The sequence below is a fragment of the Benincasa hispida genome, chromosome 2, assembly GCF_009727055.1.
Source record: "Benincasa hispida cultivar B227 chromosome 2, ASM972705v1, whole genome shotgun sequence".
NCBI lineage: Eukaryota > Viridiplantae > Streptophyta > Magnoliopsida > Cucurbitales > Cucurbitaceae > Benincasa > Benincasa hispida.
Genome location: NC_052350.1, coordinates 24,929,715 through 24,955,515, shown reverse-complemented (window position 1 = coordinate 24,955,515; position 25,801 = coordinate 24,929,715). Strand labels below are relative to the sequence as shown.

Here is a 25,801-nt window from a genome sequence, read left to right as displayed (position 1 = left end):
TCTTGATTAGAATTCTTGCAGTTCAGACTGAATAAATTAAATATAACAACTAATCTTTCGTCTATATGAATAGGAAAGTCATCAACGTCCCTGTCCCTTCATAAACTGAGAAAAGAGCTTGGACGGAGACGAGAATACCTTATGTGGAATTTGCGAGAAGTTGATTCTTCTCCAGCAGTTTTTATCTATATATATATATATATATATATATATGTATATAAATTAAAGAGAAATACTCAAATTCATCGGTGTTGTATCTATTTTTGTACATTTCACTTAGTTGTTCAATTAAAAATTGTCATGTGATAAATATTTTTTATATAAAAAAATTTGAATGGTTATTTTTCTACTATGTAAAAAATTAAAGTTACATGTAAATGGGTGTAGTCTAGGCCATACCTAACCAATGTTCTTATTTATCTATAAGACTAATTCAAAATACAAAAAATAAATTTCATGAATCTAGTTATTATTAGTGCAACAAATATGAGGATAAATGGTAAAGAGTAATATTTGGATGCATTTCAAGATGAGAAATTTTCACAAATAGAAAAAATGTCAAGCTATTTACAGAAATAATAATAAAAATATATATTGATAGACACGATAGACTTCTATCAACGTTTATCACATAGTATCAATGATATACTAATAGATTTCTATCTAAGAAGATTAAATTTTTGCTAGTTTATGCAAATAGTTTTCATTATTTTTCTATTTTTGAAAATCTTCCTTTCAAGATACATGAATCTTTATACATAAAAAAGAATTAAAATATTTTTTTAAAAAAAATGAAGAATCTACTCATGACAAATTATGATTGGATAATTTAGTAGAAAGGCATGATGCACCTAAATATTTTTTTTACTCTTAGTACAATATAGGTTGAATGTTTCAAATTTGTTATTTGATGTTCTAAATGACCACATGGGTTTTATTTTGGTCCCAAAATCTAAGTTAGATAGATATTATATTCATTTTATGTTTCAAACTTTATTTTGGGTTATATTATGTTTATTATTTAAAAAGAGGTGTCATATATAAACCCTCTAATCCTTATTAGTATCTATCTGTACTTTGTTACTCTTCAAACTAATTAAACGGCGTCTCTCTTTACCAGTGGATGTAGTTAGCAAACTATATAAATCTATGTGTCAATTTCTTCTTGTACGATTCTTTACTTATCGATTGTTTATATCGTAACAATACACATTAACTATGCTCGATGAGTTATAGGTTTTCGAATGCATAAGCTATAATGTGAAAGGCATATTGTATCTCTAATTTTGTGGTGGAAGAGAATTGATGGGTATATCTAAAAAATACAATGAATTAGAAACCGGCTAATAAATGAAGAGTCATGGTTGTTTGCAGATATATTTGAAAAGGCAAATTTTTTTTTTAATAGAACCCACCAAAGGGAAAAGGATGTTTCTGATGTCTTCGATTTGTGGGGTGTTTTTTGTTCTTTTGAATGTTTTGTTATTTGTTCGTATTCTCATTATTAATTCTGTTTTTTTACCACTATGCGTCTTTGTAGGTACTCTTTTTGATTTGATATCTTGATCTAGACGGTGAGATTCCTCTTTTTGTTGTATAATAATATTACCTATTAAAAAAAAAAGGAAAAAGGGGAGAAAAGCTAAGGGAAAGGCAATGTGTGTTAATGAATGGCTTGCTTTCCTCAACCGTTAAAATTTTTTTTGTTGAGAGAATAATGGGACCCACTCTCATGTCCATCTCCGCCATTAAAGGCGTTGCTCCAGAAAAAAGGTTTATTATTATTATTTAAAGCTTTTAATGTTCAAACAAACGGAGTGTCCAAACCAAAAGAAATAAATGATGGACAAACAACACTCTCTTCTCTTATCTCTTTCGGCTGATCCAACGCCCCCACCTTAACGTTTCTCTTAAATTTCACCTTTTGCCTTTAATTGTACCCAACCCCACACTTACTCCCACCTTTTTCTTTTCTTTTTAAATTTTTTTTTAGCCTCGAGATAAAAAAAAAATCATATTAATTATCGTTGATCTGAATCCACTTTGATTTGTTAAAATATCTCGTTTTTATATTTCAAATGACTAAATTTAGTCTTTGTAATTTCAATTAATACTAAATTTAGTCCCTATGTCATTAGAAGTTAATTTTTATGACTAATATGAGCATAACTCACCCAACATATATTTGTATAATCCACCTCAAATTCAGACATTCGATCTCTCTACCAAAAAATGTTAATTTTTATGTTAAATAATAATAATAATTAACATGTAGAAAAGAAAAAGTAAATATGTTTTTTGAAATTTGGAGTAAAAAGATTAATAGAGACTAATTTTTTTTTTAGACAAATTGACAATAAAGTGATAATAGAGACTATTTTAAGACTTATCGCATGTATAAAGATTGAATTTTAAAATTTTAACATATTTAGATTAAAATAGAATAAAATTCGCATAAAAAACATGAAGTCTCTACATTTTTACAATGTAAGATCCTCAAAATATCTCCTTCAAAGTGTGTCTCTTTTGGGATTATCATTCTTGGGTTAAATACTATGTTTTCTTTACTAAATACCCACTTTATATAATTTTAGATAAATATTGAGTGCAAACTCGAAACTAATTGACAAATGAAAGAGAAGTAACTCATATATCTTATAAAAATTACAACGTCTGTTCATCTTTTCAATTAAAATAATAAGTACAAAGTACGATGATCAAAACGATATTATTATTATTATTATTATTATTATTATTATTATTATTATTAGTTGGCTGCCTCTTTGTTTCTAGTTTCCTCTAACTGTGCATATGAAGACAATTAACATGACAATACTTCGTCTAACATAATATAACAATTAAGGTTAGACAAAAGGCCATTAACCAAAGTTTTGTTGACGTTAAATACTAAGTGTTGGATTAGGTACTATTTATTTATTTATTTATTTATNTATATATATATATTTCCTTGGTGGAGTAGGTAATATGTTGATGTGTATTCATGCCATTAACCTCTTTTTATTGCTTTTTGAAGAAAATCCGAAAAAGTAAGAAAAAAGTTTTTCTTTTTGTTTTTTTTTTTCAGTCTCTCTTTCCAATTACAGAAAATAAAAGGGGTTGACTATAGGCACGTGCATTTGATTTTTTTTGACTTTTGCACAACTTTTTGGCCAAAAGACCCTTTTCGTCTATGAAAAAAATTCTTAAATTAAATTCTTATTGGCTCACCTTGCATGAATCAATTCTCGAGTGTCTAAGAATTGGGAATGATTGATTATTTGAGGATCTTGCTCATCTTGGGTTGATGTTATACGATAGAATTTGCTTATCGTGTAGTGTCATTTTATTTGTTAAGTATAATCGTTCATGTAATTTTGTTATTTTTACTCGCTTTCTCGAATTTTGTATGACTATGTTTAGTGTCTTGTCTTCTTCTATTTAAGAAATGAATGAAGTCCGTTAAGGCTCTTGTTTTCTTGATTGGATGTTCTGTATTTTTCATGAGGATTTTGTTTGTGGTTAGCTTGTTGACTTAATGAAATTCCTTTAAAAAAACAAAAACATGAGAAATTATTGATTGTTTTTTTAATTTAACCTTTCAAAGCAATTCTTAACTTTTTTTTAAATATATATATTTTCATGAGGAAAATATTGCTTGTTATTATTATTTTTTTTAACAATATAAAGGGTTAAAAAATTATTGTTAATTGATGTGCACATCAATCATTCATTTCAATTATTTTGTAAATAAATAACCATGGTGAACATAAATGGCAAATAAATCTATATAAAAAAAGAATAATACTTAGGTGCAACTTAAAGTGTACTTAATTAGGGTACGGTGCACCTAAGTTCTATGCTCTCCTTCCTCTACATAACAAAAAAAAAAATTCAATAATTTGTTTAAAAAATGAATTGTTATATGACAATTTTTAATTGAATGTAGCAGAGGCTGCACAATAGATGAGTGCAACTCATCCTGCACCTAAGTTTTTTTATTGTAAAATAGAACATAGGTCCAAATCATCAAAGTTGACTTGTAATATCCACTAACGTGCTTGCTTATATACTATAGTTTTCAATTAAAATAATTAATTTTATCAACTAATTTTTTTTTTTATTTTTGGTTGAAAAAATAAAATTAGAAAAGTAATGTGAATAATGTTCTTGTGTTTATGTATGTATATTAAAAAAAATCTCTTTAAAAGTAAGATCAATTGGATGACACAAAATCAAATTTTAGCTTTTAGGAAATAGTGAAATCTTATTCTGGTAAAAAAAAAAAAAAAAAAGGTTGAATTCTTGAAATCTAAATGTTTTCACCCTAAAATGCCATTGTAAAATTAGAATAAAGGATAGAGAGAATCAAATCTAAGAAAAATTATGTATTTTGAAGGATGTAACCTTGTACACAAAAATAGAAATAACTCTCTTCTTAATTGAATGAGGAATAGGAAATTGAATTCTATTCAATTTATTGAAGACCATAAATTCTTTCCTTCCTTTATACAAAAAAATATTTTCTAAATTCTTATTTTTCAAATTAGAGTAAATGGAAATCCACTCAATAATAGTTCATTACTATTCAATGAAAATCCACAAACAAACTTTATAATAAACCACTTATTTTTTAATTACTAATTAACAAATTTTGGTTTTTTCTTATAACGTGTGGGATGGAAGAATCAAAATTTTAACCTTATGATTGATAGTATAAATTTTATGTCAGTTAAACATAGCTTGTATTGACACTACAAAATTAATTTATTATAGATGTTCTCTTTGTCTTGAATTATATTCTTCTTTTCTAATTTTTTACTGAAAGAATCTTTTCAACATGTATTATACATAAGAAAGAACACACATCTATATTAAAAATTAAAATTTTGACAAAGTCATCCCCTCCCAACAAAATCCCTTTTTCCTATATGTGTGTGTGGACATTGGCATATGGAAATAGTGGAAAAAGATAAATCACTTTAATTAAATTTTATCAAGTTAGGCATCATTTCTTCTCATGAGTAAATTTACAATAATATATATATATATATTTGACAACTATTGAGATCTAGAATAGATCTATATTCTCATACAACTAATTTTGAAATAACTTAATATATCAATTGAAATAAAAATTTGAATATGATAGTATTAAATGCAACAAAAAAGTAGAGGGAAAATATTAGTTAAAGTTATCAACCATATAACTATGGGATCTAATAATTAATTGTAAGATATGTTTGAGGAGGAAAATATTGAGTTGAATGATTGTTGATTAGAAATTGGCGAATGCAAACGAAATTGCACTTTTGTTCATCTCGGGTTTTGTGGAAATAATTGAAAGTCATGACGTTTGATGACTCATTTTTTATATGGATTTGATAATGGGTAATCTTTAATTTTTTTTATTCTAAATAAAAAAAAAACTTTAAATACTCTTCAATCTCTATTTTTTTTTTTCCGGTTCATTTTGATTATTATATTTTCAAAATATTCTTTGTCGTTTCTACTATTTTTAATTTTTGTTCATTTTTTGTGTTTATACTTCTAAAAAATAATCATTTTGACTCCTTTATTTATTATTTATTTTATTTTTAAGCAATCAAAATTATCACTTTTTTAAAGTTTAGATACCAAAATGAATCAAAGTTGAAAGTCTAAAGACCTAAATAGAGGTATACATAGGTTGGATTGAATTGGGCTGGGAGGATATTTTGGACAAACCCAGAATCTGAAATTTCGGATTGGTTGAGTTGGCTACCAAAATGATCCAAATAGAGCCTCCCACCCAACCCAACCCAACTCTTAAATTTCGGGTTCAGTTGAGTTGGATTGTTGGATTATTTATTTATTTTTCTTTTTTTAGTATATCTTTTTATTAACTAAAAATACTTAAGTTTGTTACCACACATATTAATAACTAGAAATTTATAAAACTAATATTAGAATTCAAGATATTTATTACAAGCTTCAAACAAATATCATAAAAATATGTATAAGTAGTAATATTTATAAGTTATAATATATATATTAGAAATTCTAGTTGGATTGGCTAGGTCAACCCCAATTTTAAAAATGTAACTCGAACCTAACTCAACTAAAAAAAATTAAAACTAACCCAACCCAACTTTTAGAATTTGGGTTGAGTAGTCTGGATTGTTGAGATTGTCAGATTATTTGAACACTCTTAGATCAAAATAAATAAAAATTTAAAATTTAAAAATAAAAATGAAGATTTTGAATTTACAAATACGAAAGAAAAAAATATGTGTATCAAAATAGGATTTAAGAGAAAGAGAGAGGGGGAAAAGGAATAAAAAAAATGAATAAAAGAATAAATATTGTAAATGAAAATAAAATGAAAGAGTTTCGTGTGAGAAAGGGAAGATAACGTGGTGGGGACAGAAGAAAATGAATGAGAAAAGGTGGCCATTGGACTTATCTCCAACCCTCACTTTCTTTCTTTTATTTTAAATCATATAAAACGACAACACCCTACTTTTCATTAAATCCCTATTTCCTTTTCTTTTTTCTTTTTTCTTAAAATAAAGATAAATCCTTTTCTCGTAAATTAATTCTCATATTTGCTTGTCCCCTAAGAACAATTTATGTATATATGTATGATTGTTTTAACAAAATTTGCTCCCCTATTTAAATATTTTATATTTATAGTACATTATTGATTTTAATCACTGATCTATTATTGATAGATTATTAGACGTCTTGGTCAAACTTGTGAGCTTGTGCTATGTTGATTAAGTCTTTTCTTTTTTAGTTTGAGTTGGATTTAAAGCAATGTCATATTTACAAAACCTTTTTATATTGTGCTAGATTTGCTATTATTTTAAACCTCAATTTGCTAGGTATGTAATTCTCTTTTTTAGGTGTTGATCATATATTTTGATATTTAAATTTTTAAATATGACAATATTTTAGTCTTTATACTAATTTCAAGGTTATTTTGTTTAGCCTTTGATTTTTTTTTTAAAAAATATTTGATTTAGTTTCTAAATTTTCAAATTTATTCAACTTAGCTGGAAAACTTTCCGAATGTCTATTTTAATTATAGGATCAAACACGTATTTTATGGAAACTTTAACGTGTGACCTTTTATTTTATTTTTATTATCGAAAACATGTAAGAAATTAAGAATAGAATTCAAACCTCCAAGTATTATCTCTCCTACCACTTACCTTACCAACTATTTTCCAAAAAGAGAAAAAAAATTACCTTACAAACCAGCTATGTTAAATTGAATAACTAAACAGAAACTAATAAAAAGGTCATTGGACATAAAAAAAATTAATTTTGAAAAAATCTGTATTTACATTTGAACTTATATTATGACCTAATTTGGCATGTTATTAATAATATTTTTTTTTTAGAATTTTCAAAAATAGAAAGATAAAAGAAATTATTTATACAAAATAGTAAAATTTAATATATATATTTTTTTTATAAAGGTTGATAGAGACTGATAGAAGTCTATCAGTATCTATCAATAATATAAACTGATAGAAGTCTATCATTGATATTATGTAATAGTTATTGATAGAAGTTTATCAATGTCCATCAATGTTTTTTTTTCTGTTTATATAACTTTAACATCTTAAAAATGCATTACTTTAAATGTTTTCGAACATAAAGTTGTTTATTAAATTTTCCAAATTTATGTTTTCTTTTAAAAAATTACATATTTATAAAGTCAATTAATTTTTTTATTAGAAAAAACATAAAGATACATACATGCACACATCATAACCCCGCAAAAAAAAAAAAAAAAAAAAAACTAAGGCCACATGTATATGAATTTTAGAAATTTGACCCAAATTTTTTTCCCAAAAAAGGACCTAAGAAGTTTGATTTTGTGAATCCTACAAAACAATTACCATTTGTTTTAATTACATTTTCTTTCATTATATTTCATAACTCTCCAACAAAAATATCATTTTCAATGAACATGTGTTAATTATAAGATCACTTAAAAAATAATATTTCTATTTCTAGCAATGAAATTATATTTCGTGGCTGAGAATAAATCTGCCGACATTTTTAAAACCAAAATTGAAACGCATAATTTTTATTCCTCCTTTTTTTTTTTTTTTTTTTTTTTTAATTATGATTATTTTCTGTCCCTTTTTTTGATATTAAAAATGCACACAATTATCAACGGTGTATTTTGGGCTTAACTTTTATGAACTCTCAAAATAATAATAATAATAAATAAACATGAATGTAGTTAATTAAATGAATCCTTAATAATAGTAAGGGTTCATAAATATCTAAGCTAAATCTCTTTTTTTTATATATATATATTTTAAGAAGATCCAAAAAAAACAATGGAAATGTTTACAAAATTTGATTATCTTATGCTTCATTTGATAATCATTTTATTTTTTTAAAAAAATCAAGTCCATAGATACTATTTTCACATTCAAATTTCTTTATTTATTATTTTTTTACAAAGGTCTAAAAAATCAAACCAAATTTTGAGAACTGAAAAAAAAATAGCTTTCAAAAAGATGTTTTTATTTTTGGAATTTATCTAAGAATTCAACCATTGTATTTAAAAAATATGCAAATTATTGTAAGAAATATAGATGAAATAAGTTTAATTTTCAAAAACAAAAACAAAAAACTAAGGCTCTATTTGGTAACCATTTTTTTTTTAATTAAGCCTATAGACACTACTTTCACTTTCAAATTTCTTCTTTTATTATCTACTTTTTCACCAATAGTTTAAAAAACCAAGCCAAAATTTGAAAACTAAAAAAAGTATCTTTTAAAAAGTTGTTTTTGTCTTTAAAATTTGGTTAAAACTTCAACCAGTATACTTAAAGATGCAAATCATTGTAAAAAAATGTGGATGATATAAACTTAATTTAAAAAACAAAAATTAAAAACAAAATAATTATTAAACGGCCCAAATGATTAACAAACTGATCCATTATTTTTCCATTTTTAGATTTATGCAAGTGACAGAACTATCCTAACATCTTATTTTTATTTAGAAATAAACCATAATCGAATTGATTTTGTAGGAAAAAGAAACAGTAAAATGCAGTGGCTAAAGAAAAATGCTATATTGTACTTTATTATTACAAGAATAATTATAATGATGTTAATGCATGGTTTTATGATTGAAATTGAAAGTAATTGTGGTACAATATATATAATTAGAAAGGGGACGCTCCTCTTTCGAAGTGATATATATTTTAAGTATATAACAAACTTGGAAGATAATAAAGATTGAATATTCCTAATTATCCATTATTATTGAACTAAATTCATTTCATATCTTTCAAAATGATTATGATAACATGTAAATAATTAAGATATCTAAAAATAAAAAATCAAGTTTCCCTTTTCTGTTAGATAATTAATAAATCGTTACAATTTGAGTTTTAAACTTGTTCATATCTTTGAATTTTTAAAAGTGTCTAATAGATTCTAGAACTTTTTTTAATATTTTATCTATCAAGTTTATGGATTTTTAATTTTGTGTCATTTTGTAAAAAATAATACATATTAGATATAATAATTTGATTTTTGGGTCTAATGAAACTTTAAAACTTTTAATTTTTGTGTCTAAAAAAATCGAAAATTTAGAGACTTATTTAATATTTTAAATGTTAGGCATAAATAGACATACTCGTAATCGGAGTTTAAGGACTACATTTATAAGTAAATCTAATTAGATAAAGTGACTTCTCAAACTAAAATTGTAGTTAAATTTCAATCGTCGACATTTTCATTATTTCCTATAAAAGTTTATGAACATACAAAATAAGCGATAAAATATCATTAATGTAATATAAATTATAAGTATTTTTATTGGTTCAAAATACGGAATGTTTATTTACTAATTTAACATTTTTTTTTAAAAAAAAAATTATTAACTTTAACTTTTTAAAAAATAATATCGACTCATATTACCATGACTTAAAACTTCCTCCATGGGCTGTGGTCAAACATATGTTAAATGACTCAGCGGCCAAAGCAATTTTCTTTTTTTCTGAAATTACTTTTATTATTTTTGTGGTTCTAAGCATTTGTCTACGGTCTGCCAGATGATAAAATGAGAAATTTCTCGATGTATTAATCAAAAGATTTGAATCACAAACTCTTAATTACTAACATAATATTATATATTAATTGAGTTATACTCATTTTGACATTTTAATATAGAAATATGGTTTTCATACGACTAATATCACTTAAACATTTTAGTTATGCAATTTATTAGTAGAAATCGAACTACTCACTTTTAAAATAGTAATTAGTATCTTATTGCATTCGAGATCGCTTATTAATCTAATTGTTTCACTGACTCTTTCCTATTAACTTTCACAAATAAGGATTATTAAATGACTGTGGACTAAAGAAGCACATGGACCATATATACTAAAGATGATAAACTAAGTATTAATTAAGAACAATGATTAGGTGTAACCTAGGTTGTTATATCCTCATATAGTATCCTCACCTATTACCTAACAAAAGAAAAATCATTTTTTTTTTTTATGTTGTGATAAGTTTTAATTTAGTAACAAGTGGAGTGCATAAAAATAAGTATAATTCAAAAAAAAAATTATATATAAAAATTTTGGGGCTTTTCAAAAATAGAAAAATATGGAAAATTATATAAGAAATAGCAAAATTTAATCTTATTTTATAGAAGTTGATAGAAGTCTATCATTGATATTATGCGATAGACGCTAATAGAAGTCTATCGATATCTATGAGTGTAGTGTCTATCCGTGATAGAAATTGATAGAAATTTATTATTGATACTATGTGATAGATGTTAATAGAAGTGTCTATCAATATTTTTTTTTATTATTTCCGTAAATAATTTGACAATTTTTATATAGGTGAAAATTTCTTAAAAAAGTATAGCATAAAAAAGAAGAAATATTTAAAGGGGTATAGTTGAAGTTGTTAAGTTTCCAACAACCGCCCTTTCCTATAAAAGAAAGACACAAACACACAACCCATTTTGTTAGTTGTTGTTGGGTTTTAGAGATCAATAATAAAAGGAATAGTAGTAGTAGTGAAAAAATGGTTGTTGTTATGGCCGGGGAAAATGGAAATGGGTCGTTGTCAAGGGCTATGAACGCCAAGATTATGGGTTCGGGAAATGAAGCCATGGTTCTGGCTCATGGGTTCGGAGCCAACCAGTCATTATGGGACAAAATAGTTCCCAAGCTGAGCCAGGTGTATCGAGTTGTTGTGTTTGATTGGACCTTTTCTGGTTCCATTAAGGATCCAAATTTGTTTGATCCTAAAAAATACTCTTCTTATTCTGCTTTTGCTGAAGATTTGATAGCTTTGCTTGATGAACTTGGCCTCACTTCCACTATCTTCCTTGGCCACTCCATGTCTGGCCTTATTGGCTGCCTTGCTTACACTAAAAGACCTGACCTTTTTCGATCTCTCATTCTTCTTTCTTCTTCTCCCAGGTACTTTCTTTTTTCAGTTCAATTTTGGATTCGTTATTTCCTATAATTTTCGTACTTGCATGTTCGTGGCCCATATATGCACATGGATATGAAGATTTGAACTATGTATTTTGTGATCAATGACGTTTTCATATGTCAGTTAAGTTATGCTTGTTTTGACTATTCACACGATGAATTTTATTGTATCAAAGAATTAGTGAATTTATTTGTTTTTTTTCTAACCTTAATTAATTTCAAATTTAGATCTTACCAGTCAATGCTTTTAATTTCAAGCCAAATTCTGGAATTTAACTGCCTAAACTTTTTTTCTCTCTTTTTTTTTTTTCCTTTGCTTTTTTACGTCAACTATGTGTTGAGTTGAAGATTCAAATTCAAGGCCTTTTTGAAGAAAATTTGTAACTAGTTGAGTCTTTAATGAAATTTCAACAATAGCTCTTAGTCTTACTTTGATCCTTTTGTTTTGTTTTTAGAGAAAAAGAAAATCCCTGAAAAAAACAAAAAAAGAAAGTTACACAGGAAAATGAATTTTTTTTAGACCAAAAAGGAAATTATTGTTGGATAACCTAGCTATGTAACAGTTTATTGATGAGATTATTTGGTTGCTTATTTATTTATTTTTGTACGATAAATGTGGGGTGACTCTAATTAAAAAAACTCTTTGATTATTCATACATTTACATGTCAATTGAGCTGCACTCGTTTTGAGTATTTGATTGTTTATTATTTTAGTATTGTTTTGATTATTTTATTTATACCCCCATTAAACATGGCTTCTCATAGCTATGGAAAATATATTCTTATATTAAAGTCCTTGTGGAGTGGTTTTTCCTCTGGGGATAAATATTTGTCATCGCATCTCTTATTATATCATATTATATATTCAAAAGGAGGTTAAGATTTGCATTCGTTTTAATAATTATATATCAATTAGCCTTTTTATTTTATTGTCTCTCTCATTTTCTCTTTCTTCCGTAATAATGGAGGGATGAAAAGACTTGTCATCAATTTTCTTTTCGGTTTATTATAGTATGAGAGAGGAAATTTTTAATGCATATTTTATATGTGCGTTCATTTTGGCTTCATCATTTTAAATTCTTTATTTTATTATAATATAAAGGTGATAGATTTGAATTTTTAATATGGCAGAGTTCTTTTCATTTATTAATAAATTTTGTAATAATTTGTATAGTTGTTTATTATATAGAACTTTTGCCAAACAAATTCGAACATAAAAATAGATAAAATACATAAATGCCTTATTTAAATTTATTTAAGATCGAAAGTTCACCTTTGGCTTCAAGGAAAACTTTTTTTAACTAAATAACAATTAAAAATTGTGTTTGATCATTGTCACTTTTATAATTTTATGGAAATATCAAATTGAATGGTTTTTTTTTTTTTTTTTTTTTTTTTTTTTTTTTTTTAATATGACAGGTTCAATAACAATTATTTCTTTTAGTTTTTGAAAATTAAGCTTATTAACACTATTTTCACCTAGAAATTTCAATATTATGTTATTAAACTTTTCCAATATTTCTTAAAAAAAAAGTAGGTTTTAAAAGCTAAAAAAAAACTGACATTAGGGTTAATTTCAAATTCTCTGGCTATTATTTTTTGTACATTTAAAAATATAAGATATAAAAATAATATAAAATTTTTATTTTATTATTTTTGTGATCCCCTTATAATTCGAGTGCGAATCAATTTGGTATTTATTACTTATACTAATTAGTTCATCTAATGAAAAATGCGTTAAAAGATTTCACGAAAGTTTGAATTGTTGTTAAAAGTAATATCATAACTCATCAACATAAGCTTTTAATATGGTATTAGAGTGTTTGGAATCATATAATATCCCTTCCACCCTAATTAATATTAATTTTCATTGAATCTTCAACAAATTTTCAAATCACAAGTGAACCGAGTACAAAATATTCGTTAATGGGTGATTTGACACAGAAAAAGGAAGCACTGGAAATTTGGAATATACTATTTCTAACAACATATTAACCATTGTGTTGAAGGTATATGAATACAGAAGACTATGAAGGTGGTTTCAACAAATCGGACATCGATCAAATCATAGCAAATATTGAATCCAACTATGAAAATTGGGCCACAAATTTCGCTTCTCTGGTTGTCGACAAAGCTGATCCTCAATCACTGAGCAGGTTTCAGAAATGCTTGAAAGAGATGAGGCCTGAGGTTGCAGTGCCCTTGGCCAGGACTGTGTTCGGCGTAGATGAAAGAGATATTCTTGAAAAGGTCGACATTCCATGCATCATCCTGCAAACAAAAAACGACATTGTTGTCCCTGCCTCGGTTCCCATCTATATGCAGAAGAAAATCAAAGGAAGTTGCACAGTGCGAGTTATTAACACTAATGGACACTTCCCTCACTTAACTGCACACATCGAGTTGCTTCAAGTTCTTGGTGAAGTCTTGGGCTTTTGACACTCAATAGATCTTTAGTGAAATCTTGGGTTAGAAAAGAAAGTGAATAATGTTGATGAAATTAAGTGAATAATGTCAGTGTGAAGTGTAGTGTGCTTATATTACTGGGGGAGTTGATGAAATTAAGATTGTTTTGCATGTAATGGGCTTTTACGTGTAATTTTGTTGAGGTGTTTTCATTCAATAGATGTACCAAAACTTAGTCTACTTATTTTATTCTCTACAGCCAAGTAAGAAAAGGCAGTTTGTTTGACTTCACAAATATATCTAATGAACAAGAAAGTTCTGCGAAAACAATAAACAACTTATAAGCCATCCAAATTCATTGTTTTATAAGATTAACCTGATTCCTCTCATCAATGCATAGGGCAAATTGTTTTATTCAGAAGCATGTCCCACTTCTCAAACTCTGCAGTAGCTCCAAGTACCCCGAACTTTCAGGCTTAATGTACCTGCAAGTTTTTAAATGAATTAATACAAATAACTGTAGACTTCTTAAGGATACCCTGAAGGAGTGGTAATTAGCCTATACTGGAATTGGTTACACATGGGTAAAAAGATTTAGGACTAAACTGATCAGAATCTGGAGGAAAAAATGGACTCCAATCCACCTGTCTTGACAGTGTTTTTATAATCGGTTTTTTTTTTTGAAAAAAAAAAAATTATTTGGTATCTTATCTAAATTCAATTTCTTTTCTTCAAATTTACTGAATCAATGAATTCAGTAATTAATTTCTATTTGGTGCTTGTTTATGAAAACTATCTTGGAATTGTGTTTAAATTCTATGACATAGAAAGTGAATATTTTAAAAACATTTATTTTTTCTTTTTTATTATTTCCAGAATCAGAATCTGCTCATCTAAAAACAAAGTGAACAACCACGTATTAAAAAATTATGAAGGCATGGAATACAACTATTTTCCATCGTGTCTCCTTGTTAGACCACCAATCAAATACATCCTATGTGGTCTAGAAAAAATTGTACTCATGAGAATTTGGTTGAACCAACGAATATTTACGACCAAAACCTACATTAGAGCTTTAATTAAATCAAATAATGGTCGAGGAACAAAGGTATATTCAGAGAAGATAGTAAAATGTACCCATGTCGAAATAGGAAATCCATAATGACAAGAGAACAATTAGGTTTGAATAACTGTGTCCTCCGTATCACATTTGCAACATTTGCCACAGGCAACAACATGAATCCTTCAACCTCCCCATCTATGAAAAGTACAGTCAGCAAGTTAGTGAAATAAGATTTCATACTATAGAAAAATTTGTAATGAAAAAATAAACAAACAATATGCATGCAGAATATATACACAGGGTCCGACCAAAAAGTGAGTAGTTAGGAGCCAGTCAAATACCTTGTAAGCTTCATATTGAATTGTAATGTAAACGAACATTTATCAGACTACTAACCTTGATTCTCCGGTATAAAGTCCTCAGGAAGCTTTAAATCGTAACAGAATTGAACATCTCTCTTGTAACCATAACCTTTGATGTCCGTGTATGAAATGGCACCAACTGGTATGGCCCTAAAACAAAAGCATCATGTGAAGCCACTAGGTTCACCACAACCATGTAATACATGGAGGTTATATTCGTGTGAAATTATAATTAAATTTCTTGTTAGAAAATTACTCTTTTGATATTGATCTCGGGATGCCTGCTTCCTCCTCACATTCTTTCATCAGGTTCTCCCCACAAGGGATGCCCTGAGGCTGTCACAATCAAAATGTCAGGGTCTAGCTATGAAGATAATAAGAATGGTATTCAGCATTCAAAAGCACATTTCAAACTTTACATCTCCCTTGTCTCTTTTTCCTCTGATTAGTATCCAGGTTTGCATATACAACTACGTTTCAAATCCATAGGCATAAACTTTCTAACTGCTCCGATGAAAATCATCATATTTCACACCCAGTCTCAACTCCATATAACACACTGCTGTTTAACCAATTAATTTATTAATGAGTTGTAAATTGACCACAAAAAAAAAATGGTAGTATAAAAAACTTTCCTGCTCTTTTTTATTAACTTTTACACTTTATTATCCAAATGGATGGTCATACAAAGTAAAGATCGACAATTGTTGTATGCATGAACTAACTTTATCAAACTAGACATGCAGACTAAAAGACAAACAGATTCTGATACCTTATAGCAGGAGTCTGGATGCAATATTACTTACCACTAAGGTCAAAAATATAATTCAGCCTCTAAAGTTTACATGTCTCTAGGCATCAGAATGTTCTGATGGACCCCAAGTTAAGAATGTTTATACTCAAAGAAATAAGAGAAATAAGGGGGGAAGGCAGAAGGGGTAAAGTGATGTAAATAATAGAGAATAAAAGGTTGTTACATATGAGTGGAAATTGAGTGATTGTGTGGGGCTCTTTGAGATTATTCTGTTAGTTGAGTTTTTTCCTTTTAAGAGAGGTTGGGAGGTATAGCTTGTTTTTTTCTCTTTTGTTTTGTAGCTCGTTGAGCATAGAGAGGAAGGGAAGATCTCAAGCTTCCTTGGCTTTGGCCAATATAGTGAACATATAAACTTGAGTACTATCATGTTCAATTAAGCCCTTATTCAATAAAGTCAATGGAATTAAATAAAACAAGGGTAAATATATATTCTTGAAAAGTTAGGGGAAAAAGAAAAAACATTAGAGTTACGTGGAAAACCCTAGATCAGGGAGAAAAAACCACGATAAGAGTTTTTATTTTTAATTCAGATACACAATACACAATACAGGAACAAGTATAAATAACTAAACAATGAGAAACCCTAGACTGATAAAAGACAAAAACGCCCTTAGGGCTAAAATATAATTTCAACACTCCCCCTCAAGTTGGGGCGTAGATGTCAATGAGACCCAACTTACCAACACAGGTGTCAAAAGTCTGTCTGGGTAACCCTTTGGTGAGAACATCCGCAACTTGTTGGCTGGACGAAACATAAGGAATGCAAATGCTACCGTTATCTAGTTTTTCTTTGATGAAGTGTCGGTCAATCTCAACGTGTTTGGTTCTGTCATGTTGAACCGGATTGTGTGCAATATTAATGGCAGCCTTGTTATCGCAGTAAAGTCTCATCGGGTCATGACTTTCTTGATGTAGATCTACCAAAACCTTCTTCAACCAAATCTCTTCGCATATACCCAAGCTTATAGCCCTATATTCGGCTTCGGCACTGCTTCTAGCCATGACGTCTTGCTTCTTACTTCTCCAGGTAACTAAGTTTCCCCACACAAAGGTACAATATCCTGAGGTAGATTTCCTATATGTAACAGAACCGGTCCAGTCAGAATCTGTGTAGGCCTTGATACACCTTTTATCATGCTTTCTGAAAACCAAACCCTTTCCAGGAGAAGACTTCAAATACCTCAGGATCCGTGTGACTGCCTCCATGTGTCTTTCACATGGAGCCTGCATGAACTGATTGACCAAGCTAACTGCATATGATATATCAGGTCTAGTATGTTACAGATATATCAGTTTTCCCACAAGCCGTTGATATCTTTCTTTGTTTATAGGAACATCATCTGCTGACTCTATCAGATTGAGGTTGGCTTCTACAGGTGTATCTGTAGGTTTACACCCTGTCATTCCAGTTTCTTTTAACAAATCGAGTGTGTATTTCCACTGAGACACTGAGATCCCTTCTACTGATCTTGCTACCTCCATTCCTAGAAAATATCGCAAGGTACCGAGATTTTTTATCTCAAACTCATCTACCATTTGTCGTTTCAACCTGTCAATTTCTGCTGAATCATCTCCTGATCGTATAATATCATCAACATAGACAATCAATACTGTTATTTTTCTTGGTGCTGACTTCTTAGTGAACAAGGTGTGATCTAAATGCCCTTGAACAAACCCCTGAGATTTAACAATGGTGGTGAATCGATCGAACCAAGCTCTAGGGAACTGCTTCAATCCATACAAGGATTTTTTTTAATTTGCACACCTGATTACCAAACTGGGCTTCAAAACCTGGAGGTGGGTTCATATAAACCTCTTCTTCCAGTTCATCATTCAGGAACGCATTTTTCACATCCAACTGATGGACAGGCCAGTCTTGATTAACAGCCACATAAAGGAGGACACGAATAGTGTTAAGTTTTGTCACAGGTGAGAAGGTTTCTGAGAAATCCACTCCATACGTCTGAGTGAATCCTTTTGCAACCAATATGGCCTTATATCTGTCGAGAGTTCCATCTGACTTGTATTTGACAGTAAACACCCACTTGCACCCTACGGTTTTGTGCCCTCTCGAAAGACTAACCAGATTCCATGTTCTGTTAGTGTCAAGGGCCCGCATCTCCTCCATAATTGCACCTCGCCATTCAGGAATTTCCAGAGCCTTGTGCACATTGCCCGGAATTATCACATTATCCAGACTGGTGGTGAAAGCTCTAAATCTCGTAGACAGTTTACTATAAGACAAGAAGCTTGTCATAGAGTGTTTGGTGCACGACCTAGTACGTTTTCGCAGAGCTATCGGCAAATCCAAGGTAGCATCAACCTCAATCTCATTGGTCTTGTCAACCTGTTGATCTGTACCCAACTGTTGTTCATTTTCATCCCTAAGCACCACTGGGCGCTTCATTATTGCCATCATCCCTGACCTCACTATCATCATCTCTTACTTCACTAATGAGTCCTATATCACCATCAACATACTCATTGTCATTATGACTAGGGGTACCTTGAACCTGAGCCGTTCCCCTTCTGACTCTTGAACACCTTCCGGCGGAGCAACAGGGGAAACAATTTCGGGAACCATTTCCTTTCGGAGATGCTTCCTATAGTAGGTTTATCCAAGGCACTTGTTTTGTAGGAAGGATAGGTTCATTTGTTTCTGTTTTAGGGATAGGTTCAGGAAACAAGTCTAAGGGAACAAAGTAGGTGGAAGTGTTAGCCTCTTCACTCGAAGTCTCCCTCTGAAGAGGACTAACGGGAAAGAATGGTTGTCCTCCCAGAAATTGTGACATCCATGTGACAAAATTACTTTCGAGAGAGAAGGCTGAAAGCACTTGTAGCCCCATTGATGGAGCGGATAACCAACAAAGACGCATTTTTGGCCCTAGGAGCAAATTTACTTTAATGAGGACCATGATTATGGACGAACACGGTGCACCAAAAACTCTAAAGAGGAACCTCAGGGAAAAGGCGAGTGGACGAGATGGATTTTTAAAATGTTCTAAGGGGGTTTGGAATTTGAACACATAGGAGGGCAATCCGATTTATTGAATGAGCTGCAATAAGAACAGCATCCCCCCATAGATACGAAGGTAAGGATGCAGGTATCATGAGGGATCGGGCTTATTCAATGAGGTGGCGATTTTTCCGTTCGACCACCCCATTCTGCTGAGGTGTTATAGGCACAGGAATTTTTGGTGGACAATTCCTTTCGCGTTTAAGAACTCACAAAGGGTCATTAACAAATTCACGCCCATTGTCACTTTCGAAGAATGGCGATTTTGGTATTGAACTGGGTTTCGACGGAGGTGTAAAACTGTTGAAAGACCGTCGTCACTTCAGACTTGTCTGTAAGAAGAAACACCCATGTAAAACGAGTGTGATCATCGATGAAGGTAACGAACCACCGTTTACCTGATACCGTTGTGACATTTGAAGGGCCCCAAACATCACTATGTATTAGGTGGAAGGGCCGGGAAGGTTTGTAGGGTTGTGAGGTAAAAGACGCCCTAGGCTGCTTAGCACGGATACAAACATCACACGACAAAGATGACACATTCATATTACGAAATAAATGGGGAAATAGATATTTCATATAATGAAAATTTGGATGTCCAAGACGAAAATGCCATAATAAGAAATCAGTTTCAGAAATAGTAAGAGAAGACAGTAAACAAGTGCTAGATAAACTCCTAAATGAAGCATCGTCGGAAAGAAAATAGAGCCCCCTATTGTGCCGGGCAGTGTCAATCATCTTCCCCGAGCTCAGGTCCTAAAACAAAACATTATCTGGTGAGAACACAACTTTGCAGTTCAAATCTCTGGTTAACTTACTGATTGATAGCAAATTATATGATATTTTTGGCACATGTAAGACATTATGCAAAATCAGTCCTTGAAGTGGAGATAAATGGTCCTTTCCTGCAACGGGGGCAAATGACCCATCTGCAATTCTTATTCTCTCATTTCCAGCACTTGGATAATAGGAGAGGAATTGGTCAGATGATCCAGTTAGATGGTCCGTTGCTCCGGAATCAAGGATCCAGGATTCATCTCCCTCAGCAAAGAAACTAAAGGAATGGGGAGTACCTGACTATGCAATATTGCCGATTCCAACTGTACCTGGATCCACCTGGCTCGTCCCTGGAGGGGCACCATCAACAGCTTCACTAACGAAGGCGCGACTGGACTTAGATTTGTTGTTCAAAGGACGCCACTTGCTATTTGGAGGTCGGCCATGTAATTTCCAACATTGATCTTTCGTATGCCATGGTTTCTTGCAATGCTCACAAATTGGAGGGTTCTTTCCATTCTGTTTGTCATTTTCTGAACCCGATGACTTGACTCCAAACGCAGTAGAGTCCAGGGTATTAGGCGTTGTACCATTCATAGCGCTGGTTCGATCTTCCAATCTGACCTCTGAGCAAACTTCCATCAGGGACGGCATTGGTCTTTGTCCCAAAATTCGGCTCCGAACACCATCAAACTTCGAGTTTAAGCCAACCAGAAAATCATAAACACAGTCAGCCTCCTTAATCTTCGAATACTGAACCCCATCAACTGGGCAATTCCAAACTATTTCCCGACATAGATCCATCTCCTGCCACAACAGTGATAATTTATTGAAATAGGATGTTACGTCGAGTGTCCCTTGCTTGCACTCATGCACCTGTTTCTCAAAGGCATAAAAGACGTGAAGCATTCTGCCTCTTCGAGTAAAGTTTCTGGACAACTTTCCCAGATATCCCGAGCAGAAGCTGAGTAAAGAAGAGGCTTACGATCTGAGGCTCCACACTATTTATTAAAAATTGAGCAAAGAAAGAATCCTCCCCTTCCATTATCCGTTCCTGAGGATTCCCGGGGTTTTGTCTGGGTATTTCTCCTGTAAATACCCGAACTTGTGCCGCCCCTCGAGAACCATCCTCATAGATTGTGACCAAGAAAAATAATTTTGTCCATTAAGTTTTTTTCGCTAATGGAAATTCCTGCAGAATTGCCTACAGACCTAGACATAATGTTTGTGAAAGTAAAGTAGGGTAAGTAGTTACCGGAATTTCTGAACATACGGAACCCCGGGTTGATATCTGGTAGAAAATCTATTGAAGGATTGACCGAAGATCTAACCAGCTGCTCCAAGTGCAGAAATTTGGTGTTGAAGGTTGCCAGTTTGCTGTTGAACACTAACAGTCCCACCATGAATCTTGTAGGTTATTTTTGCCATAAACCCCTGAAGATATCGTTTCTATCAGTGTGGGAAAACCAACGGGAGGAGCTGGCTGACCAGAGGAAAAATAGTGGGAGACAAGAAGTTGCTGTAAAGGGTTCGGCTGGATCGGGTTTGGTTGGACTGGGTGGTTCAAATGATGTTGTGGTTCGGTAACTGATAATATCGGGCATATTCAGAGGGCATGGAAAACTCGATGATGAAGGAAGACTCGAAGATGGAAGATTTGATGGGTAGATAGAACTAGGTAACGCCAGAAGGGAGAAAGACTAACCTGAAACACTTCCGCCAGTGGGATCTGGAGCGGAATCAGCAGCTGTAAAACCCCGCGGCTGGAAAACATAGGAAGTCGACGGTGGACACTCGTATCTGGGCTGGGCTAATGGCGGATGGTCGAGTCTCGACGGCAGTGGCGGCAGTGTGGTTGAAGTCGTCGTTGGCAGTGGTGGGGGTCCTCCGACGGCAACGACGACAATAACGGCTGGATCAATTAGGGCTGGTTGAATCTGAATCGGTCCAAGTAATGATCGTAGGTATTGATCGACGGTAGCCCTAATTTCAGCACTGTTAGAGTTTTCTCTTGGAGTTCCATCCCTTACTAGAGTCGATGACTGAATCTCTTCTATTCCAGCGACGTTTTCATCACCATGCTCTGATACCATCTTGAAAAGTTAGGGGAAAAAGAAAAAACACTAGAGTTACATGGAAAACCCTAGACCAGGGAGAAAAAACCACGATAAGAGTTTTTATTTTTAATTCAGATACACAGTACACAATACAGGAACAGGTATAAATAACCAAACAATGAGAAACCCTAGACTGATAAAAGACAAAAACGGCCTTAGGGCTAAAATATAATTTCAACATATAATATATATATATATATATTATCTTACTATATAAGGAGTTCGGATTTTTTTGACTAAATAGGATGAGATGGATGTAAAACATTCAAAAGACTTTGGCTCATAGAAAATAATATTTTTAAATTTCATGTCACCATTCTTTTTCAATTTCAACGAATAACATGAATTTCATTGAAGTATTTTGATATTTCAAGGCTAAAATTAACCCTTGCAACTTTGAAAACACTATGAACCAAATTGAAAAAGGGTTTGAAGGCTAGATATACTAACCTACTGGAAAGTATCTATAAGACTAAAAACATCTAGCAGAAGAAATGAAAAAGGTTAAGGGAACTAACACACATACCATCCAATCATGAAGAAAAGCAGAATAGTCGTTACTTTTCACATTTTAACGGGACAGAAGCACATGAAAAGAGACTTGCAACAGCTATTACTTATTACATACCAGCCCTCCAGCTACTAAATGATCCAACATTCCAGGAAAAGTTGGCTTCGTTTGACTTCTTTTTGCAACCCACAAAAACTTTTTCCCTTCCTTCTCAACATAACCATTCATATGAACTCCATAAACCTGTGCTAAGAAAAGCGCCAAGAGAAGGCAGGTAAAAGTTAGAGAAACCAAGCCTTGGAATAATATAACTTTCCGTTATCTTCAACCAAGCAGCCAGTTTCCATCTCCGACATGCACATTCAACAATAAATTTCACTTCAATGTCTAGGCTCTTCTTTTGTAAGTATATCAGAAGTGTATGAACAACTCGAGAGAGCAGCTATAGTAATGTATGCTTTACCCTACTCAAAAAGAATTTTCCATTTACACCATTGCATTGAGAGAGATTCTATATAACCCTTCAAAAATTTTCACTTATCCTGCAAAAGTAATATTAAGAAAAATGCCCTCTTAAGCTACTTTGAGGCATGCCCCAATCATTTTCTAGTGAACCATAACATTGAGGAGATAAGGCTAAGAGATTTTTCTTTTAGGTACGGTTGGTAAAATGAACTTTGGCATGAGCTAAGAAGCATAAGAAAACTCTGATCCTTTTGGAAACTTAGATTTCCATAGTAGTTTATTGTTGGCAAACACTGCAGGACAGGTATCCACCATGGTGGTAAGATGATCCATCATAGAATCTCAAGAAAGGTTCTTGATTTATCCAGGTACCAATGGCAAACCCTGCAATACTCTCACCATCCAACGAGTCAATTCATCAATTTAAGTAAACAAATCCATTCCCCGATACTCCCAGTACTAAAATTCCCTCTTATACCACTTCCCATACATCTTTTATACATTTGTGTGTGTGCGCACGTGCGTCACATTTCTATGATTAAATCTCTGATCGAGACAGAAAATTAGCATGTGTGAAAGAAAAGCAGTTGCCAAGTAAAATTCTTTTAGCACCAGAAAGTTTGCAAAATCATCCGCTACTTCAAATCTTAGTATTCAGAATGAGTCCATGACTATAAATATAACTGGTTCCAATTTTTTTGGGACCTCACAACGAAACTTGTGCAAACAGATTCAACAAATCAAATGGCCTGCTATTCTCAAGGGCCTAACAAAAAGCAGGATCAAAATATAGCTACTGAAGTGCGTTTCACAAAATTAGAACAAAGTTTTGAAAATTTCCACAAAGCAGTAAAAAGGGAACATTCGTACCTTTATTCCAAAATAAGGGGCTGCGGCACGTTCGAGTGAGAAAAAGTTCGGGGCACCAAAGGACGAAGTAACAGGGTATAGCTGATAGAATTCATGGTTATCCACAGTTAGCCACAAGAAGTACTGTCTTCTTCTAAATTTACCATTCTAAAAAGGACCAATTTATTTCAACCGTTAAACAGAAGAAGGCAATTCTTTTTTCTTTTTTTAATTTCCAATGCAACAGTTGCAAGCGGATATTGAAAAGTAGTGTAATTGTACCTCGTTCCGTGTACCTGGAATGACTTTTTCACCTAAGCATTTAACTACATCTCCAACTGCAAGCGTCCTATCCTTGGGTGTCTTCAACGATTCATGCAAGGTCAAGTAAGCGCCAAATTTAACAGAATCGTCTCGGGGGAAGGTAAACACATTCGGATATTGTTTCAGGTGTTTAGCGAAACTGCATAAGTTACATTTAAACAAACCACAAACCGGTTGAACCTATCGATTGTATATAGCAACTGTACACAAGCTAAATTTGATAAAATGAGTGCAAACAAATGGCATTGGCCACACAGATGGATCATATTTTAAAGGTAAGAAGTGTTATGCAGAAAGATATAACGCAGAAGCCTCACCCGTGGTGGACGTAGCCAACAATTTGGTCATCGATGACAAAGGGAAGAATTTCAGATTGCGTATCCTGTAAGAAAATTTTAGTCGATTCCAAACCGACATGGAACAACATTTCGTTAGTCTATAGCTTTTACTCCGCTGAATTTAAAATGTAAAAGGAAGTAACGCGTACAATTGCTACCGGAATGAATGATTTTACGTCTTTCGTTTGTACAGCGAAACAAAAAAGAAAAGGAGAAAGAGACCTACTGATCCGCGATTGCAGAGCTTGACCTTCTCGAAATAGCCCGTCAGATCTGAAGGATCGTCCTGAAAGCTTTCTGGTAAAGAAACATGGACAACGTCGTCCCAAGTGAAACTGCCGGCGGCGACCGATACGGAACGAGAGGCGACGGATATCGAGTGGAGTAGTGTTGGCCGAAATGTAGACGTCATTGGATACGTCGTCCGGGAAATTGTTGAAGCATTGCAAAAGGAAGAGACAGTGGAGAAGTTACGAAAGCTGTGTGTAGCCATAGATTTGTACGCCATGGAGTTGGATTTGAACAAACGTCGCCGGAATTACCAGAGCAGATAGCCAAAAATTGAACGCTAGTGTTATCTTGACAGTAGGACTTCTCAGGGCATAGTATATTTGGTTACCTTATAAATTAAGTTATACAATAAATTTAAGGATATCTTTGGCTTCATTTTGAAAAAAAAAAATTCATGAAATAAGTTTAAGTTTAGGAGACACGCTTCCAATCAAGTTTTAGAAAATTGATTGGGTAGTTTGTTTAATTTTTAAAATTACTGAAATATGTTCCATACTTCTCTACCTCACTTTCACTATTTGTTGTTGGTAGCATCGTCCTTCTATTCTTTAATATTTGATTAAAATATGTTCCATAGTCCTTCTACTATCACCTCCAACCATCTTTGATCACTGTTATTGGCCGACCTCCGATGACCACTATTCGCTTTTGTAGTCGTCATTTATAGTAGTTTGACATTAATAAAAAGAATCTAATAATAAATCAAACAAATTTATATATTAAAATCACTTTTGAGAAACCATTGCAAATACAAGTGTTTTCTTTATTAAAAAAAAAAAAAAAAAAAACCGTTTTTATCCAAAATTGTTTAAATGAAAATGAACCTTTAAAAAACACTTTTTTCCAAGTTAAAGCCAACTAAGCCCCAAGTCATAAATTATAGTGAGTGTGAGTATACTCAACAAGCAAAGATAATATATATATATATATATATATTCTTGATAAAAAAAAAAAAAAATCAATCCTTCACCTTCAATTATTTTTCTTCTTT

General features: G+C 31.7%; 2 protein-coding genes across 10 annotated transcripts; one reads left to right on the top strand and one right to left on the bottom strand.

Moving 5' to 3' along the window:
• The first annotated feature begins 10,983 nt into the window (after nt 1-10,983).
• On the top strand, nt 10,984-14,210 carry LOC120071212 (probable strigolactone esterase DAD2). Its single transcript, XM_039023339.1, has 2 exons — nt 10,984-11,462; nt 13,487-14,210. The coding sequence occupies exons 1-2, from the start codon at nt 11,062-11,064 to the stop codon at nt 13,914-13,916; spliced, it is 831 nt and encodes a 276-aa protein (XP_038879267.1). The 5' UTR covers nt 10,984-11,061; the 3' UTR covers nt 13,917-14,210.
• On the bottom strand, nt 13,512-25,158 carry LOC120071211 (nudix hydrolase 20, chloroplastic-like). 9 transcript variants are annotated; one of them, XM_039023337.1, is made up of 10 exons: nt 24,746-25,146; nt 24,499-24,563; nt 24,140-24,320; nt 23,879-23,959; nt 22,661-22,786; nt 15,565-15,644; nt 15,343-15,458; nt 15,021-15,141; nt 14,260-14,368; nt 13,512-13,748 (listed from the first exon to the last, which is right to left on the bottom strand). In XM_039023337.1, exons 1-9 carry the CDS (start codon nt 25,025-25,027, stop codon nt 14,299-14,301), a joined length of 1,122 nt encoding a protein of 373 aa, XP_038879265.1. In that variant the 5' UTR covers nt 25,028-25,146; the 3' UTR covers nt 13,512-13,748; nt 14,260-14,298. The 9 variants fall into 9 exon arrangements, 5 of the variants coding, with proteins under 5 accessions (XP_038879265.1, XP_038879266.1, XP_038879264.1 ...); XM_039023338.1 differs by lacking the exon at nt 22,661-22,786; XM_039023336.1 differs by lacking the exons at nt 13,512-13,748; nt 14,260-14,368; nt 15,021-15,141 and adding an exon at nt 21,621-22,008 and having other exon boundaries at nt 15,343-15,447; nt 24,746-25,157.
• Between the last annotated feature and the right edge of the window lie 643 nt (nt 25,159-25,801).